At 39.3% G+C, this 21,384-nt stretch overlaps 1 protein-coding gene across 1 annotated transcript; it reads left to right on the top strand.

The window, feature by feature from the left end:
- The first annotated feature begins 755 nt into the window (after positions 1-755).
- On the top strand, positions 756-20,703 carry PLCXD1 (phosphatidylinositol specific phospholipase C X domain containing 1). The gene is made up of 7 exons (XM_032226943.1): positions 756-1,039; positions 16,470-16,618; positions 17,637-17,773; positions 18,101-18,229; positions 18,387-18,542; positions 19,034-19,217; positions 19,993-20,703. Exons 2-7 carry the CDS (start codon positions 16,495-16,497, stop codon positions 20,229-20,231), a joined length of 969 nt encoding a protein of 322 aa, XP_032082834.1. The 5' UTR covers positions 756-1,039; positions 16,470-16,494; the 3' UTR covers positions 20,232-20,703.
- The last annotated feature ends 681 nt before the right edge of the window (positions 20,704-21,384 follow it).

The following is a 21,384-nucleotide window of genomic DNA, read 5'->3' as shown; positions in this document are numbered from 1 at the left end:
TTTCAGCACATTGATTTAGGAGACAGTAACAGTTGCAATGTATGGTTGTGAAAGTTGGACCATAACAAAGGCTGAGCGCCAAAGAATTGAGGCCTTTGAACTCTGGCGCTGGAGAAAACTCCTGCAAGTCTCTTGGACTGCAAGGTGATCAAACTGGTCAGTCCTAGAGGAGATCAACCCTGGCTGCTCTTTATAAGGCCAGATCCTGAAGATGAAACTCAAATACTTTGGCCACCTAATGAGAAGGAAGGACTCACAGGAGAAGAGCCTAATACTGGGAAAGACTGAGGGCAAAAGAAGAAGGGCTGGATGGAGTCACTGAAGCAGTAGGTGAGCTTAAATGGATTCCAGGGGATGGTAGAGGACAGGAAGGCCTGGAGAAACGTTGTACATGCGGTAGTGATGGGTCGGACATAACTTGGCAACTAACAACAACAACAGGTACCGAATCAGCCCCGAAAACACATCCCGAACCGGATCTTCGTGTGTCCCGTTATTCGGAAATCAGCGCGGGATGCTCCCTGCCTGACTTTTTTTTTTTTTGCACTGCAGACGTGCATCCCGACTCATGCGCTCCGCATTTACCCTATTTAGACACACCGTAAACTCACCCCTCCCGATTCTCGCCCAGCATTTCAACCTCCGCTTCGGCCGGCATTTCCCGCCTGGTCCGAGGCGAGGAGGAGGAGGAGGAGCTGCGCTGTCGGAGCAGACCAATGGCGCGGCTGGTATGCAAAGAAGCTCAAGATTCGCGGCCGCGCTGCGGCAGGAGATCCGAGCCGACTCCTCTGGAGGGACTGCGGATCCACTCGGGTCGGACGCTCGCTCGCTCGCTCTTTTTGCTCAGGGTCAGTGACAAACCAAAACAAATCCCAAAGCGCTGCGCTCATGTTGGGGAGGAAAACAAAGATTTGAGGACTCCGGATCCCCGAGGGCATCGTGAGATCTGTTTTGAAAGGAGCGGGTTTTAAAACTCTTCAGGCTGTTTCCTGGAACGGAGTGGCTTTGATTGATTGGTCCCCTCGCTTATTCGCTGTCAGTAAGTAACAGAATGGAGTTTCTTTTTTCCTCTTTTGTTTTAATGATGGTAAGATGAATGAGAAGAGTTGTGGGTCCTATTATCCCCGATGACTCGGAATTAAATTCTTATTGTGGTTTATGAAATGTGTGAATAGGTTTGCCGCTTTATTTTTACAAGGGGAAATCGGACTCTGTATTCTGGGATATTTCACTTTGGCATTGAAGCATTAATATGGCAAGATGATAATAATAGCAAGAATCGGAATACATTACTTAATATTTTCTTTGCAATTTGATGCTTTTATTGGGTTACTCCAAATGTGTAGTGATTCTGTTGAATAGTGTTCAACTTGCCCCTTCTTAGCAAACTTTCTTTGGGGGGCGAGGAGAGCCTGAATGGGCAAAGATTCAGAGAGGGAGGCTGTATACGAGATGCTCTTTGTTAGGGCAACTGCACCATAAAAGACCCCTTGCCATGACCTTATTCAAATTAGCGATTAGAAGCCTCAGATTCTTTGGGTGCTTTCTGAGAAACTTAACTTGAGTTTGATCTGGTTCTCAAATTCTGCTGAGCTGTGATGGTATATTTGATTTTAGCTTAAGCAATTTATTGAAGTGGGTTAAAAATTCATAGTGGTTTATTATGGTTTAATGTATGAACCTCATCCTAAAGCCTATAGCTTTGCCCTGCCATTTGACAGCACTCAGCTGACCCTGGACCTAGCTAACAGTTGAATTAACTAGTAATATGGGTAGCCCTTGACTTGTGACCACAGTAGTACCATAAAATGTATTGTTAAGTGATGCAGTCATTAAGTGTGGCATCAGGGGACTGTACACAATTTTATAAAAAATTTTTTCCATAGTTGTTAAGCAAGATTTCACATTACTGTGACTTGCAGCCTTCCCCACTGGTTTTCCCATTGACTTGGCTTGTTGGAAGCCAGAGGGGAGGGTCACAAATGGCGATTCCATGACCATGGGATATTGTAGCCGTCACAAATGTGTGACAGCTGCTAAGGATCTGAATGATGATCATGTGATTGCTGGGACACTGCAACAGTTGTAAGTCATTTTCTTCAGTTCTATTGTAACTTTGAATGGTCAATAAATGAATAGTAGTAAGTTAAGGACTGCCTGTACTAAACATCTGTCAAAAATAATGGCTATGAATAAACTACCAGGGAGAAAACATTACTCCCATTTACAGTGAAAGGGCAAGCAAGTTTATATAAAGAAAGTGAACCCAAATATGTTCCAGTACCGAAGATGCTACCTATTCAAGCAATGAAACATCTGCATCAAAACAATTCAGCTCAGAGGACTCCACAGTTCAATTCTGAGTTGCATATATTCTCTTCCTTGACAGCTCCCCGCTGACATTGGGGTTCCCCATATAGGCATCAAATGCTTCAGAAAGCATACAAATGAGAGAAATTTGAAAGTAGGCAAACCTCCACCCAGGAACAGTTTTTTTTCCCCCTGCATGAATGCCTACAATAGCATGCCCTGTCCACGAGTGTCAGATACAGACTCCAATAAATGGCACAACTGGATGGAAAATAGCAAAGTGGGCAAAAATAATTATTATAATGATCATGGATGTGCATCATATTAAAACATAATACCAGCACACCATAGATAACACCAAGGACTATGTCCCAGAACATACAATGTTGACAACTGCGATCAAGACTACAATTCTAAGAGCAGCTGGAATAAAGAAAATGAAGCTTCAAGGCAACTGTTCAAACTAAACCCCAGGAAGAAAAAGACACCTGAACTTGACTGAGTTGTCCACTTCTCCAGCTGCTCACTGTCATGACAGAATACCACATCCTACACAAAGGCTTCAACTATAATATACCGTAAATGATGTCAATTAGAACTTTTTGCAGCCTTGGAGGCAGCATTTAAAACCACAGGACTTAGCAAAGAAACCTAAGAGAATGTAAGACAGATGTTCATATCAGAGACCATAAGAGCACAGATCTAGAGCCAATTCAAAGCAGAGGACAGAGCAGCACGCAAAAACCCAAAGCTGGACCAAACCATCATCATCCTCCCAGCAGACAAAGACAGTACCAGTTATCATGGTCAGATCACAAAGGAAACTGCATCTGTATAAATACTAATCCTGTGCAGAAACTAGACAAACTGATCAAGAGAACCCCTAATGAGGTAAATACAAAAGGTCAAATCACAAAAAGAATTTGTGGCGGATGAAAAGCAGTGAATTCATTCTTCCACGCTTCCATGAACACCCAAAAATACACTAGCCCAACATACCTCTTTTGAGGTATCCTTGGTGCTCTCTGAGCTTGGTAATTTTCTTACAGAAGTTTCATTACTCATACTAGGTAGCCTTGCACTGATGATGTTGCCTAGTTTGGGTAATAAAACATCTGCAAGAAAACTACCAAGTTCAGAGAGCATCAAGCACCTCTCATTTCAACCCTGAGCTACAAATCTCCTTTATTGATGCCTCTTTATCCAAGTGTATTGTTATCAGGGTCGCCAAAGTACAACACTGGTAAATAATGGCTTGAACACTTCACAGAAGGGAGTGAATAGTCTATCAAATTCTCACTACAGACTTCCAGACCTCAAATGATGGAGGAAAATGAGATTATGGTTTCATTCAGTGTCATAATACTCTTTACATCTATACACCCAGAACTAATGAAAGAATCTATGGCAGCAGTACTAAACAGCACACCTAGCCTTCAATTAAGGTTGGAATACCACAAACATGGACCTTATCAACATCTGCCTCATTACCTACTTTCAGTTTGATGGGCAAATATGCCAACAAATCAGAGGAACACCCAGGGGCCATAGCAGAGACTATAATGCAGCATCTAGAAACTATGGTACTCCTACACAAACAATAAAAACAATGGGTCTGGAATGTAGATGACACCTTTATCATAATAAAAATGAGACAATTAGAGAAGACACATGAAACCATCAACAACATCTTCAAAAGGATAAAATTTACAAGGGAAGAAGACGAGAAACACACACTCCTTTTTGACATCTCCATCAGCAAAGAGAATGGTGGCAAATTAGAAACACAAGCCTATCAAACAACCACCTCATTAAACAAGTACTCTACCACTAAAATAATAACCCAGCTTTGTAAGAACATTATTCAGAGGACCACAAGCACACTGCAGCAAGTCAGAACACCAGAAGGAGAAAACAGACTACCTACACAACATTTTCCAACAAAATGTATACTCATGCAACTTTATCGAAAAGTCCCTGACTACCCAACCTACTACAGCACAACTAATATAGGCTGTGGAAAAGATAACACTGCCATATATCAGAAACATCTGGGAAACAATCAACAGATTATAACCACAAATCTGTAGCTCACAAACCAACTAAAATCCTCTGAAACATCTTAAGTAATTCAAAAGACCCAATAGCTCAAGAAGAAAAAACACAAGTTATCTACAACATACAGTGTAAGGACTATAACAGCCTCTATGTAGGACAGACAAGCAGAAGACTAGCAGAGTGCATCCATGAACACCCACTAGTAGTCAGAAAACATGATGAAAAGTCTTGAATTTCACAACACAACAGACTCAACCATAGTGTCAACTGGGAAACACTGAGTATTTTAGACTAAACAAAATCAAAAATGCTTGGGGATTCCTAAAGTCTTGGCCTCAGACAAATCAGCGATAAGCAAGTACACAGAATTAAACAATATTTACATACCATTCAAAATAGACAATAAAAAGCTAAAATGGAAAGAATACAAAATAAAAAATCACAACACCATCTGGTCAGTAATCAAGATCCAGACAAGCAGAGATTAACAACAGGATTAACACCACCCAATCAATCAAACAATAAATAACAGCCCAATCAAGGGAAAAAAATCAAGATTATCAAGGAAAAAAACATCACCCCTACCAAAACTGCCAAGTGCAAGCTACTGTATATAACAGGGAGTAAACCCTAATCTCTTCCAGCACTGAAGATGTTATCTAATGGGACAATGAAATATCTGCATGAAAACAACCATGCTCAGAGACCACTTGAGACTCCACATGTGAAAATTGCTTATTTCAGAGAAGAGGATTCATCAGATTACTTGAACTGGGTCATCAGTAACCTGGAAACTGCTGGTTAAGAGGGTTTAGGTGGAAGAGCATCTCCAATACTAGGCATGTTTTTTTTTTTAGAGACCCACAGTAATTCCTCTGTGTTTATGGAAATAGGAAAATAGCTGCTAAGGGTTTAAACAGAATTAGGGGTATACAGAACTGTGTTGACAGGCCACTATAATGCTAATCTAGAATGATCACATTGATTTCACTGGCACACAGGAGAGAAAACCACTATCAATAATCAGAATAAGGTTTGAGAAGCTTTTTTTTAATGGTAAATCTTTTTCCTCTCTTGGGTTGGTATCTCAGACTGATTTGAAAATCTGAAGGCAAGATTAGAGATTGTATTAAATGGCCTTGTATCTGCATATCTATATGGAGAAATAACAGAAGTATATTTCTGATCAGGAATATAACACCCAGTAAATACAAACTTTAAGGTTTCACTAATGCTGCAGGTTGCATCAATATAAATAATGTCTTGAATGTACAGATAAAAAATAAATATGTTTTTCCATATTTAACTATTTTAATTAGTCAAAGTTTCTGCCAATTTGGGAATAGGACTGTTAGCTCTTTGCTAGAAGAGCATTGACTCTTGATCGCTGGGGTGATGGAAGCTGTTGGTCAGCACATCTGGGAGCTGCCAGTTTGCAAAAAACAGTTGTAGAAATTGCTTGGATTCAACTTCTTTGTTTTTTTAAAAACATCATTTTTACAGCTGACAGTTCCAATTGCTGGATCCTCCATACTGAGGATCTGAATACTGAATACTGACATATTGCATGCATGCAAGTGTTTTTGAATGCAGAGTATTTCTTTCTTTTTTTTACATGTTTGGATCCATATTGAGGTGATGTATTTCCAAATAAAACAGTTTTTAGTAATGATTATTATTTCTAGATCAAATTAATTGCATGTGCTCTTATAGTTGTGAATCAAATTGATAACGTTCTTACTGCTTTAACTTAGGTCTCAGTGGAAGAGATTGTCTAGAGTGGAGTTATTTCTTTGGCTCAAAAATTTCATCTAGGTCAACTTTTGGTGCCCACCAAATCTGGTAGATTTTTCTTTAATCTGCAAACAGATGATTCCGTGAGAGTGTATGATAACAGGAATGTGGCACGTTGAGATAATTTCAAGATCAAGGAGGCTGTGCCTCTGTGACGCACTCCTCTAACAATTGTATTTTTAACTGACAGTTTATGGGGGCAGGAAAATGACCCATTTAAGAAACAACAAGCAACACTCAAGAGGATTATATAAAAATAGGTCAATAGAGGAAGGACTTGCATTAAATAATCAGGCTGCATCTGTTTATATCTTGTAGAATCTGATGGCAAAGCCATAAAATATCTATGTGGCATAAGGTTAGATTCAAGTGAGCTTGTTGAACAAAGTGCATGACATAAATTAGACTGCACTGAACAACAGGATGCCTTCTAATCAATTTTCCCCAAATTACAAATATTTAATCATATTGGAGTTTTTAGTATTTAGATGTGAAAATATACAATATTATACAATGTTTTTATTTTGACCTTGGACAACATAAAGTAAAAACATCAACAATATGAAATTAACAATTGCAATATATAGTAATAGAATTTCTACTGAAGGTTGTGACAGATATGAACATCTGTTTAATTTAGATTATTCTGTAATCCTTGGGGATGGTATGTTCAAATCACAGAACCAATTAGTTAAAAGAAAAATCCTAGTATCTTGATTAAGAAACCAAGTCTAGTAGTAGAAAATTGGCTGTGCTTAAGTGAACTACTTTGGTGGCGGGGGTGGGTGGAGTTGTCCTTAGTTTATCATAGAAACCCATCAGTTCACAGAAACCCACCATTTGGAAAACCAATTGAAAATGATTGTCGAAATCTTTTGTTAGAAATAACTCTGTTTTCACTGGATAGCTTATTAGTGTGAATTGGCTTTGGAGACAGCGATACAAATATTGATCCTGATTATGTGGGTTCAGCTTATCGTGATCTATTAGATTGTCACTGAAGGTTATGTCCCCATGTGTATCAGTTATATAAAGAAGTTGGGCCAATGATGTTATTGGGATGATTTGGGATGATGATATTACTTATTCCTTAGTACTCAATTGCTTTGAAAGTCATTGAATTTGGTATTCAACACATTTTGACTTGAAAATTTTGTCCCGGCACTCATCATTTGTTTGGTACTCAACATACAAACTAGAAATTGTCAATGTCACCTGCTTTGTGATTCATTACATTATTCCTTATGGAAAAATGTGTTTGGTACTGATTGTTTTTGGTACTTATCATGCCTCCTGGAACCAATTAATGATGAGTACCGAGGTACCACTGTATTACTTTTTATCACAGCCCACAGGGCAATCCTCTCTACATTTTGTGATACAACTCTCAGAAAATCTAAGGAACAGAGCATCCATGACCATCTGTGTATGTATGTAAAAATCTGCAAGATGGTAAGTGTGGCATCACAATCCACATTCTGCCCCTTTTGGACCTGTATTACACATATAACAAAATAGAAAGGGCTTGAGGCTCATGAGGCTCCCTTACCTGTTTTCACCCCTCCCTTGCACACACACAGCATGGACATCATTGATGCTGAGCCAGAATTGTGTAAAGAGTGGGAAATCTATGGGTTATAGATCTAAAACTGGGAGCAAGGCACCAGAATGAGAGTTGTATAAATGAGCTCCCAAGGTTGCAATTATTGTCCAGTATTACAGAATAGAACCAGTTCGGGGGCATGGCTGGCCTGGGTCACTGCCAGTTCCAGCGGCCACCAAGTTACTATCTATTTGGCCGAACTGGTCTGAACCGGTAGGAACCCACCTCTGATGTGTATGTGCAGTCATTGTAATTTTGAAAATAGGTTGTAAGTACTCTAGGCAGGTTTGTTATAACTTCAATCTCTCTCCTCCCCCCTCTTCCCTTCCCTCCTTCCCTCCCTCTCTCTCTCTGTATCTCTGTCTTTCTCTCTCTCTCTTCCTCCCTCCCTCTATCTCCATTCACACACACACATACACACACACTCCAAACTATTAGTAGCTTGCACATGAAAAACAAGAAACAAAGAACTGGGGAATGTTATATACACCCAGAAGAGAAAGACATGCATAGCAAAAAACCAACAACACATTATTCCCCTTCAAGACCCTTGGAGAATAGCTAGGTTTTGTATAAGGTGACCAGATGTCCCGATTTTGGCGGGACAATCATGATTTCTAACAATTTGTCCCATGTCCCGGGGCGTTTTTAAAAAGTCCCGATTTTCTGGCTTCATGTTGAAAGCCCAGTGGATTTGCTTAAGAAATCCTAACCGGGGCAAGACAAAAGACACTCTGTCTAACCTCTCTCTCTGTCTCAGTATTTTCATTGAAGATATTAAAATGTTAAAGCAAGAAAACTGTGGTGGTCTCTCATGAGGAATAAGACATGCAGGCAAGATGTCTCGGGATGAGAGCTCAGAACAGAGTCCGAATCTCCCTTTTATTCTTATTACACTCATTAGCATACAATGTTATCACTTAGGGCCAGAGCTGGCTTTGGCCAGTTACTTTTATGAGTCATTTATCCTGTTTTCCACATCCCATGCGCTTTCATTGTTTCATGTGCACTACGGCACATCCCGTGGGAGCAGGTCTCTGCAATTATTCCCACATTTCCTCCTTTTTAATATTATCAACGGAGACCTCCTTTAAGTTCAGATGGACCTCGGTTTCCATGGCCAGAGCGTCTGCCCTATTAGAGGGAAGGAGGGTTTTCCACGTTCGTAGCAGGGATGGGAGGCATTGAATACAACAACAAAGTAATACCAGCAATACAATGATGGTTATTATCACAGGAATCAGTGATCTCAGCCAGGAGCCATCAGGTAGCCATGACCACAGAGCCCCCCTATAAGTCGATGGTACCAGAGCCATCACTATGCAGGGGATTGTTACGTACCAAGGACTCCATTTTTTCCACTGTGGCAGAAATATTAGGTTGATTATCATGAATGTGCATGCAACAATGTGAATGAATCAAAGCACAAACACCACCTTTTGCAGCCAAAATAATATCCAAAGCAAAACGATTCTGCAATGTTACACTACGTATTTCCCCCAGTTCCTGATTAATTAATTTTAGAGCAGTAATAGTTTCATTAAACATAACAACAGTCCAATTATTTAACTTATGCAAATCTCTATAATTCATTGCAACACCTAGTGGAGGGAGAATACCTCTAGAAAATTGAGTCCAGGATGATCCTCCCAACGTTAGGGGGGATTTGGAGAAGGTGTCTCATTTATTTCGAATTCTTCCACTAGGTAATTCTTTCATAGCATATATACCCGGGACCAACAATCCCAACGTACATACGCCTTGCCAATTTCGTGGAGTCTGTCGGTAAGCCCTTCTACCACATATGAGCCACATATTAGGTATGTCATAAGTTCCTTTTTTGAGGAGTTGGCAAACTGTACCATGATCTGCATTTGACTGCAAGCCCAGTATTTATTGACTCCATCTGGCGCTGTTGTATTAATGGCATCACAACAAGTAGCCAATCCATTCCATGGAATCAGAGTCTCACAATTAGTGTAGGTGCCAAGATATGTTGCATTCGTCTATCGGCCTGTGCTGGAAAAACAGTAATGAGCAGGTTCCTGCACATGGGTGGCTACAGCATATGTGATGTCGAGCAAACTTTGCGTTCTAGGCCAGGTAGTTTGTTTCCATCCTGTTTCATTAAAGGGAATAGCGTGTAACACCATGCCACCTTTGCTATCAGCCGGGATATGTAAGCAAATCCAACAATTAGTTAAATTAAAAAGGTGTGAAACCTTCTTCAAGTCCTGTAAATAAGAATTGGGCCCCCAGGCCCCCAAGTCATGTGTACTACACCGAGGGAACATCAGCGGGCACCATGTAAGGCTGAACACAGTGAGCAGGTGTCCAGATAATTTCACCATGGTCTTCAACTGCGGTGTAACCACGGCCCCAAGTAATGAGGGAGGCAGAACCTTTCCAGGACAGGTCCGGCAGACGTCGGTAGTACACTTGTGGACGTGGAGTGTCTGCAGGAGAAGCAGAAAAATGCCTGCTGACGGACATGAGACCCGGGGTGCCGGTAACATTAAGAAAGTTGAGAGTGTAAAGAGTAAGATTTAAAACATTTTGTATTCCAGGTAAGCCAGGGTTATTTTCCCCTTTATTTTTGGAGTGTGCAGCAAGAGCAGTTTTCAAAGTTTGATTAGCTCATTCCACAATGGCTTGACCAGTGGAGTTATAAGGAATACCAAATTTATGGATAATGGACCAGCGATGGCAAAACGCCGCAAAGGCGGAACTAGTGTAAGCCGGGCCATTATCAGTTTTCAACTCTGTTGGGTTACCCAAAATACAGAAAGTCTGAATACAATGATTAATAACATGTTTGGTGGCCTCACCCCATTGGGGGGTGGTGGCCATAATAAAACCTGAATGGGTGTCAATAGAAACATGTAAATATTTCCAAGGGGCAAATGGCAAATATTGAGTCACGTCCATTTGCCACAATTGACAACTTTGCGTCCCCCGAGGGTTGACACCTTGGGGAACTGCATGTGCTTGAAGGCTACAGGTAGGACATTGTTGAATAATGGCTGAAGCCTCCTGAGCTGAAAGAGAAAATTGTTTCATAAGAGCTTTTTTATTCTGATGAAAATATGCATGACTATCCCATGGAGTAACCGGGGAAAGGACTAAAATGGAGGAGGCTGCAGAAGCAGCTCCATCTGCCCGGGCATTGCCCTCTTGAAGCATGCCCAGAAAAGACAAGTGGCTACGAATATGGGCGGGGAAGAAGGGACAAACACAACGTTTGCAAAAGGAGTTGAAGGGTAAGAAAAAGGCTTAGGAGAGAGTCATCCAAAGAGGGAGAAACATAGGAATTAGGTAAAGAAATAAGAACACAATACACATAAAGGCTATCCAAAATCAAATTAAAAGGTAAATGGGGAAAAGTCTGAAAAGCCAAAATCGTAGCGGCAAGTTCAGCACGTTGAGCAGAGGATTGAGGCGGGGTGATTTTTGTGTGCCAGGATCCATCCTGTTGCCACACACAAGAACCATATGTTTTTCCCCCATCCACAAAAAGCGTCAACGTATCTGAGAGAGGGGAGGTTACCAAGGAAGTAGACAGGGAAAGGGGAACATTGAGGAAAAGTTGAAAACGGGGATCAGAAGGTAAATGACAAGACACAAAACCCGACCAATCGGCCAAGGAAAGTTGTAAGACATCAGATGTGGCCAAGAGGGGTTCCCAAACAGTAAGAGAAATGGCGACATGCAAACCAGCAAGATCAAAACCAGTAAGGCATTTAGCTCGAAAGCGAGCCTTATTTATTAAAAGAGCCATTAAATGAGGCTGGGAACTGATGGACTTATGAGGGAGGTGTAACCATTCTACAACGTAAACTTTTTTGTCATGGCATTGTATAAGCGCCCCAGTGGGTAACGGAGGAGTAGCAAAGATTGCCAATGAAAGTGGGTGGTTTGGTAGAGCTCGATCCACCCAACGGGTGGTCATTGCCTCATTTATTAAACTAAACGCTTGCTCCTGGGCCGGAGTAAGAATTACAATAGAAGAGGGGCCTAAAGGTCCCTTTAATGCCATAAATAATGGGGCTAGTTGCATGGTGGTAAGAGCCAAAAAGAGTCTTACAAAATTTATGGTGCCTAAAATTTGCTGCAAGGCAACCAAGTCAAAGATGAGGGTATTTTGATGGAGGGTACTACCGGAGATGAGTACGAGGCCAAAACCTTATGGCCTAAGTAGGTAAAAGGTTCATGGGTCTGAATCTAGTCTGGGGCTACTTGAAGACCAAACGTGGCTAATAATGTAACAAGCTCCGATAGCACAAGTTGTACTGTACCCTTTGGGCCAGGGGCCGCAACCAAAATGTCATCCATATAATGGTAAACCAAAAAAGTAGGATGAGATTTACGGAAAGGTTGTAATGCAAAATCCACAAAAGCCTGACACATAGTAGGGCTATTAAGCATTCCCTTTTGTACTTGAATCAAACACCACATACTGGGTTCCATTAAGCAACATCCGAGCCAAATTTTTCCAATCCTGCAGTAGCAGTTGATAGGCACCCGCTAGAGAATTAAGTCCTCTGGAGTAGTGACTGGTAATTCCATAATCCTTTACCGCAGTTTTTAATTCTTTAATCATTACCAGAGGCATGGGTTCCCAGTCAAAAATAATACCTGCTTGTGTATTTTGGTATGTGACTGGAAACAGCTCAGTATCCTGCAAATCGGAGGCGTCTAAACCTCCTTCTTTTATTGCTTTTTGATAAGTTCCTCTAATAATTCCTGGCTGTTGAGCATGGCCAGAGGGGCTGTCAGCAGTAGTCTGACAGCACGTGGGTTGGGAAAAACCCTCAGGAGCCATGGGTTGGCAAACCCGTATGTCTAGAGCAGGAGTTGTTAACATAACAGACGTTGTTGGATAAGGAGGTGGATCCAACAACGGCTGAAGAGGGGATTCAGCATGTGTCTGAATCAATATATAGGCAATTTCCCACAGACAAAGAACATCTGGGGGAGCCCTCGGAACTTGGTGGAGGACTGCACCAATTTTCCTCCATGTGTCGGCTTTTAAGGAGCCATGTTCCGGATAAGATGGACAGTTAGCCCAAACGTAAGCAAGCAATTTGACAGCCTCTGATTTAGAGAGAGGCTTGGTAGTTTTTTGGTCTTGGGTGCTTAAATATTTTTTCCTGCCTAATTGCCTAAGCTCTTCAACATGAACTTTCTGAGCTGCAGACATTCCACCACCCATACTTACGAATTAGAGTCAGTCGCCAGCAACGTCATCGGGTGCACCGAGCCTATTCCAGGTGGTAAGCAGAGGGTTAGCAGGGACGTATCCGTCAGCACAGGATCACGTCGGGGTCACCACGTGTGGTGGTCTCTCATGAGGAATAAGACACGCAGGCAAGATGTCTCGGGATGAGAGCTCAGAACAGAGTCCGAAACTCCCTTTTATTCTTATTACACTCATTAGCATACAATGTTATCACTTAGGGCCCGAGCTGGCTATGGCCAGTTACTTTTATGAGTCATTTATCCTGTTTTCCACATCCCATGCGCTTTCATTGTTTCATGTGCACTACGGCACATCCTGTGGGAGCAATTCTCTACAATTATTCCCACAAAACGGACCCCCCTGCCCTTTTACCTCCTTTTATAAGAAAAAATGACCCAGTACCATAGAGCTCCAGGAAATACTTAGGCTAGAGAAGTAGCGACTGTTCCTTCCTCGATTTCCTGGATGGGAGGGGCATGGAGGTTGGAGGTCGGCTCATGTGGGAAAAAATGGTGGCTCCTCATTTTTCTTTGAAAAATATTTCTCTGGGACTAATTTCACTATTTTAATTTGCTCAGTTCTTTGTATTAACATCTACATCATTCTGGATTGACTTGGAGTGCCTGCCTGCTGGTAAGTGAGCTGGGTTTTTTTCTTTTATTTTTTTAATGTATTTTAAAATAATATTTTGTTTATTGTGCATATGATTTTTTAAAATAGTTTTATTCTGTGTGGATTCTTTTTTTAAATTGTCTTAGACTATTTAAAAAAAGATTCTATCCAAAATAAATTGAAGTGAAACCATTTTGAAAAATTCTATGCACAATACTTTGAAATATATTCAAATTATTCAATTTATTCGGTGTGGAATAGTTTGAAATGTTTTACTTCAATTTATTCTGTGTGGATTCTTTTAAAAAAATTTTTTATTTTCAAAACAAACATACAACTCCTCCTTCTTTACATACTGTAGAAAGTGTATCAGCTGGTTACAAAAGGCTTTTGTGCATCTCTTCCACCGTCATCAAATATAATTCATATTAATTCAAATATCTTAACTCAAATATTTATTATATTAACATCAACATACCTCCACTTTTATTTGACTATAGTTATAGTTATTTAAACATCCTTCATCCTTAAATATACCAAGATTTAATACATAACCACATGCTGGCATTTCATTTGCTTATTTGTAAAATCCTCCATTAACATTAAATCCTCATATCCTGTTTTAGCTAAACATCCATAATATTTAATACCAAAATTACATTTTTCCCCTATTAGTTAAAACTTGACTGTATCTAGTTTTGTTTTTTATTATTATTGTTATTAATAATCTTTATATATAGTCCAAAATATTTCTAACCTTCCCTTCTCATATCGAATTATTACTTATCATAACAGCTCAACATTGTATACATTACTATCATTATCAATTTTTATTTAACTATACCTATTACCACTGGATTTAACTAAGTTTAGCTAATTTTGAATTATACTCTTCCATCTATCAACCTGTATCTCTCCAATAACAAAACAATCTTATATCTACTGCCATTTGTGGATCCGATTCTCTAAACATCTTTTTAAACAAGTCTGTACGAAGTGATCTTTGCACCTTCTTGTTTGTAATATCTCTCATATAGTGTTTACGCCCTCCTTTTGTTTCCTTTATCAGCTTGTCTTCAATTCTCAGCAGTTATCAAATATTTTGCAAATAGTATTTCATAGTCCATAAGTTTTTTAATGTTTTCTTCTCCTTCTATGTCCTGTCCTTTGAAATAAATTTTCTCTCCATTTAATTCCTCTTCAAATATTCCCATCTTTCCTCCCTCAAAATAAACCAATTGCCACAAATATCAACAAGCTCAAACTCTTCCATTTCAATTTTTTGAATTTCCATCTTCTTATTTTGTATTTAATGAACATCCTCAGTTTTTTTCATCACGATTTGTGGACCAAATAGTCCAATTTTCTCTCAATTCTTTCCTCTGTATCAAACACCCTCTTCAAAGCTAAAGTATCGCTTGAAGAGACGCTTGAAGAGACGCCATGTTTATACGCAGTTGTATTTTTTTTAAAAGCTCAGCAAGATTGAAACACTTGCAAGTGAAAGCAAACTACAAAGGAACAGCTGTACAATCTTATCAGATCTTAAGCCAGAACAACCAAGCAATAAAAGTGTTGAGATGAAAACAGTCAATTTGTAGCTTATCGAGAGTCAGAAGAAATGTTAGGGTAATCCATCCATTTGAAAAGGTTTACTTAGAATCAATCCATGTAAATAACATTTAAAAAGTAAGATAACCACTGTACAGAACCGTTACAAAGATCAAAATTGCCACTAAGTTCTTCTATTCTTTGATTTAAGTTAGTTTTAAAATTTTATAGACAGTCCATTTTTTTTAAACAATAAAAGTTTTTCACCAGCTTAACACTTCTCCTCCATATTGCCCTGACTTTGTCAGCCTTGATAGACTGGAATTTTTACTGCCAGCAGAAGACTTTAGCCCTGCTTTTCTCGGAGATTTTGCGATATCCCCGAGATCAGCAAGATGTAATCTTCCTGTTCACCATCTCTTCAGGATGATTTAGGTCCGTTAGAACCCCCCAGCAATAAAAGTATTGAGTGTGATCTCAGAGTTTTGAGATCGCACATCGTCTCGTCATGGCATCCAGGCTCCGCCCCCTGGATTCTTTTTTTAAATTGTCTTAGACTATTTAAAAAAAGATTCTATCCAAAATACAAAATACCAGCTGCAGTTATTCACTTAAGAACTGTGGCAAGAAAGGTGGTATAGTGACCAAAGTTACAATGGCATTGAAAAAAGTGACTGATAACCATTTTTCACACTTAGCGACCGTTGCAGCATCCTCATGGTCACAAGATCAAAATTTTGATGTTTGGCAACAGATTCATATTTATGATGGTTTCAGTGTCCTGGGGTCATGTAATTGCCTTTTGTGACCTTTTGACAAAGTCAAATGGGGAAACCAGATTCACACATATTACTAACTTATCAGCTGCTGTTATTCACTTAAGAACTGTGGCAAGAAAGGTGGTATAGTGACCAAAGTTACAATGGCATTGAAAAAAGTGACTGATGACCATTTTTCACACTTAGCGACCATTTTCAACCATTGCAGCATCCTCATGGTCACGTGATCAAACTTTTGATGTTTGGCAACAATTACAATTTATATTTGTAAATTGTAGTTATGTTGAAATAAAAAAAATATGACAATACTATTTTTGCGTTGTATGAAAATTTTTGTTGCTCCGTATAAAATTTTTAATCACCCCCCCCCCCCCGGTCAAAGGTGTCCCTCTTTACCAATCTGAAAATCTGGTCACCTTAGTTTTGTAGGATATTGAGAATGTCATCAGGATCAGAGACGTGTGAGGATACTGGATGAATTAAATTTGCACCTGCAGACAGTTAAAACCTATTTTTTGTTTAGACCTTTTTCTAGAACATTTTTTAAAATGGGGAAAAGGAAGAAAGAGTCAAAAAAGAAATCCATTAACCTGGGCAGTGAAGCTGATAAGTGGATGTCTGATTTACCCGAAAGTCTTTGGGCTGTACCTCTCTCTAATCTGTCATTACCAGGTAAGTAATGCATTTTGAAACAACATTTGGATAATTGGAAAGAACACAACACAACATAATACAATACAACATAACACAACGCAGCACAACACAACATCATAAAAGCATAATTAGCATTACCTTTTTGAATTCTTAATATCTTTGCAACACATCTCTTCAAAAAATGTAGAAATAAAGGGTAGATTTGCTATATCTGCATGCACTTTAGAGCTTTAGAACATTATATTGTGTTCTGTGCATCTTGTTAAAATGTATCTAAAATAAAAGGATGTTAGTGAAAACCAAGGTTTAAACCACCCATTGAAGAAGAAGAAATCACCAGGGCCACACAAGGGTTTTTTGCAGTTTAGTTTCCCAACCTCTGTAAACCCTGATTTAAATAAATGCATAAGATTTCCCAGGATAGCTTTAATTGAACCCTATGAACTAGAAGTTGCTCTAATGGCTATGCCAACCAAGTTCCATCAATGTCTAAATTAAGGTGTGATGAAAATCATCCCCATTTGGATGATGCTTCAAAAAATACATTAAAGAAGAACCCAGAAAGATCACACTGAAACAAATTCCTGCACCATACAGCCCCCCCCCCCCCCAAGGATGACTGGTGCCAGAAGTACAGCATATCTAATCCATCCGGGGTGGGGTCTTAGGTAGCATTTACCATATTTGATACAGAGATGAAGGAAGGATTGTTTTAATGAAGAGAAGTGTGTTTTACCTTACTTTAAAAAAGAAGTCATCTTTTCTTGATGATTACCTGATCATGTCACCCCTTTGCTCTCAGGTGAGATTTATTACTTGTATTTATTACGTATAATATTTGATGGTTTGCTGGGAATTATAAAAAAACTCAAAGAGCAGACTTTGAGGGACCACTAGGTCTGTTTCTGCAGTCAGTTTTCTCTGGTTTTACATTAGAGTAAGAAGAGTCTTAGAGTGAACTCTGGTGCAGTGGTAAGATTTGAAAAGGCTGACAAATGATTAGGATTAGGTTGACTTTGTCTTTAATCCTATATAGGTAGTCATGATGCAATGACATATTGTCTGGATAAGAAGTCAGAAGTCAGCGCAAATGGATCCAAATTGTTGCAGTTACTTGATAAACATATGCATTGGATAGTGCACCCTATTATTTTGAGATGGTCAATAACACAGGTAAATATTTTTGGACTTCCCACTTTGCATTTTTGGAGCTCTGTTTTTACAAAATTAAATTTGCTTATGCATTTTTTTAAATTTCTGCAATACATAGAATAATACAATATCATAAGAAAGAGCAAAATCATTGGATGAAAGTGGTCTATGTTCCATTTATTTTGTGTTAGAAACATTGTGGGTTTTACCCAAGACTTGTAATCTGCAGTCCAAAACTGTTCTCTTCCTAAAACTGTTTAAAATTTAGGAAATGTATATCATTGATAATTAAATATATCTTTCTTGCAAACATTTTAGAAACTTTTGATTTTTTAAAAAATGTTTCAGGATCTGACTGTGTTGGAACAATTGGATGCTGGAATTAGGTATTTCGATTTTAGAATAGCTCACAAACCTGATGACCCTTCCATGAAATTATACTTCGTTCATATGTTATATACAACAGTGGAAGTAGAGGTACATTTTCTTAACTGAATTCTATTGAAATCATGTGTTGTGAAGTCTGCCTTCTGTCCCTTCTGAGATATTTGCCAATTATAATTGATTCCTTTTCTTTCTGTCACAAAGCCATGTCTCACACTGCATGTTATCAATCTTACATTGATTTTTATAGGTTGTTCTATGGGACATTTTACGATGGTTGAAAGACCATCCTTGGGAGGTGGTTGTTCTAGCTTTCAGAAATTTTGATGGCTTGGATGAGATTCATCACAATCATTTGGTCTCCTGCATAAAGAAGATCTTCAGTTCCAGATTGTGTCCTAGAAATGTGAGTTGCTTAGAAAACTTAGTTTTAAGATTTTGAGACTATGAGATTACTAATTCACATTGGTATGGTCAGATATTATACTGAGGGAATGTGGAGTGATCATATACAACTGAGTGATACTGTAATACTTGGCAAAATTTGAACAATTCCTGGGTAATACTAAATGACCCCTGCAGAACTTGTCCAATAGAATTCATTACAGCTGTATCCCAAGTCTGTTGGATATGAATAATAGAGAACCAGTTTACTCTAGTGGTTAAGGCATCAGGCTAGAAAGTAGTTCTAGTCCCACTTTAGCTATGAAAGCCAGTTGGGTGACTTTGGGCCAGTCATTCTTTCTCTTAGCCCAACTCTCCTCACAAGGTTGTTGTTTTGGGGAAAATAGGAGGAAGATGTGTTGTATATGTTTGCTGCCTTCAATTATTTGTAAAAATAATAAAGGTGGGATATAAATAAATGAAATACAAATGTTATCTTACTCTTCCTTTCAGATTATCCCAACCCTCCGCAATATGTGGTCAAATGGCTACCAAGTGATTGTGTCTTATGACGAAATAATGCAAGTGGTGCATCATAGTGAATTGTGGCCTGCAATTCCGTACTGGTGGGGAAATAAGGATACAGCACGAAAGCTTATTGAGGTTTTGGAAAAAAAGAAGCAAAGTGGTCGCCCAGGTATTTGTCCCTTCTGTGTATATGGTGTATATCCTGAATCAACTCCTGAGTTCCCCTCCATGAGCGTTCCAACATATATCCACCAAAACTCAGCAATCAGTTTTTGTGATGATAGACCAAAAAACCACAAAAGCCAAGCAATCTTCAGTCCCCGCCTTCCCCTCTGTTTGTTAGTCGCCCTGAGTCTCTCGCCCTGAGTCTCTCGGGAATAGGGCAGCATACAAATTGAATAAACATTCAAACATTCAAACAGTTTATGAGGATTTGCATTAGGTCTAGTGATCAGATCAAGAAGAAGTCCACCAATTTGATGAGATTTCCTGCAGCCCATTTTTTTTTTTTTTGGCTGGAAACAAGGTTCCAAAATTTTCACATAATTCAGAAATGTGTTCCCATCTTTGCAGTCAGATGGATATATGTAGAAATGATTTTATATTAAAAAAAGCTTTAATATGAGCAAAGCAACATTTTTATAATGAATAACAAGGATGTTGAAAATACCTGTTTTAATTTGGGTTGATTTGCGGATACTCAGGCAGACATTTCTAGACTGAATTTGGGATTCATCCAAAATAAGATGTAAGAAAGGTATATTCTTTCTGTCCCTTAGTTGCAAGTCACCTTAGGGATGCTCATAATGCATATATTTTGCAAATAAAGTGAGTTATCATACCCTATTAAAATAAATGGATGAGACATTCCTTTCTTTGAAAAATTGTTGGTAATTGTTACAAGAATCAAATGGCAATTCTTATTCCTGTTTTTCCCCTTCCAGATGGATTATTTGTCGCAGGAATCAATCTTACTGCAGATTTAGGATATATTTTGGCAAATATAAACAGCTCTGTTAAAAAAATGACTCTGAAGGCTCTTCCATTACTAAATATGTGGGTAAAGAAACAGCATCCTGGATCAAAAAAGGACTGCATTAACATCGTTGCTGGAGACTTTATAGAAAAGAATAATTTTGTGGAGAATGTGATAAACCTTAATACCAAACTGATTTTACAATAACTCCATTTAGATCATGTTTTGAAAGGAGATGATGGGACTAACTGCAAGGATAAAGTAAGATGTAATACAACAAATAATTCACCTTCATATTTTTAACCTGCAGTTAAGTACTTATTTAAAAACTGTATTTATGCATCACTGTAGAAAATGTCATGTTTTTTTAAAAAAGATCTTTCATGGAATAATTGGTTCTCCTGCAAAATGTGCAGCATCTACAGAATTTTGAAACATGGAGAACTTTGATCATCTAATTAGTTCTGTATGTTTGACTACCTCTGAGCTGTCGCGCTCACTTGCATGCACATGTGACGGTGCTTTAGTAGGTTTATTGATGCTCCTGGCAATTCCCTTCACCAAAACTTCAGAACTGTTCCAATTAAATCCAGCCAAAAGAAGACCTATTTTAGTCCACAGAGCAATAACCAATGAGTCCACAAGGTACTTGAAAGTTTCCCAGGCAAGACAAATCCACCAGGTAAAATTAAATCCACAACACAAGGGGGTTCATGAGGCAAGAAAAATCCAGAGTTCACAAGGCATGATCCAAAGTCAAGGCACGGTGTCAGTCCAATGCAAGGCAGGAATCACAACGACCAGGAAACACGCAGCTAGGAAATAAACATGTTGTCTCCACCATCGTCTCCATCTGCCTGCTATGACAAATAGTGCAGCCCATCAAGAGGGATGAAGCTACCTCCTCATGAGTAATCAGGCTGACCTTCACTGCTCCTGCCTTTTCTCTGTCCTATGTGATGCAGAAGGCAGTTCCTCCTAATCACCAACTGGCTGCAGTTGCATGCTTTCCCCACCTGAAGCCTCAGGGCTGCCATGCTGCAGCTACGCTTCAGCCAAATCCTTCTCAGCAGTTGCCTGAAGCCATTGACCAACTCCCCTCCTAATAGTGCCTGGTACTGGTACATCCTTCTCTGAACTCACATCTGTAAAGGTATCTGGTAACACATCCAGGGATGTCATCATACCTTCCAAGATCATACTTGAAAAGAAGTTGTGCATTTTAGTAAGTAATGCTTTCCTCATATACACTTGTGTCATAGCCCCATTGAATCCTGGTTGAGAGAAGGAAGATAAGTTGGAACCAGGACCATCCGACAGGGATGGCATGTCTCCCCTCGGATGCTTGGAGAGGCCATGG

Source organism: Thamnophis elegans, chromosome 11 (assembly GCF_009769535.1).
Source record: "Thamnophis elegans isolate rThaEle1 chromosome 11, rThaEle1.pri, whole genome shotgun sequence".
Taxonomy (NCBI): Eukaryota; Metazoa; Chordata; class Lepidosauria; order Squamata; family Colubridae; genus Thamnophis; species Thamnophis elegans.
The sequence above is the reverse complement of the archived record's forward strand: the minus strand, read 5'-3'. Positions and strand labels throughout refer to the sequence as shown.

Coding starts and splice junctions, on each gene's coding strand:
- PLCXD1 (XM_032226943.1), top strand. CDS start 16,495: ATGGGGAAAAGGAAGAAAGAGTCAAAAAAGAAATCCATTAACCTGGGC. Junction 16,619..17,636: donor CTCTAATCTGTCATTACCAG/GTAAGTAATGCA, acceptor AATCCTATATAG/GTAGTCATGATGCAATGACA. Junction 18,543..19,033: donor CCAGATTGTGTCCTAGAAAT/GTGAGTTGCTTA, acceptor TCTTCCTTTCAG/ATTATCCCAACCCTCCGCAA.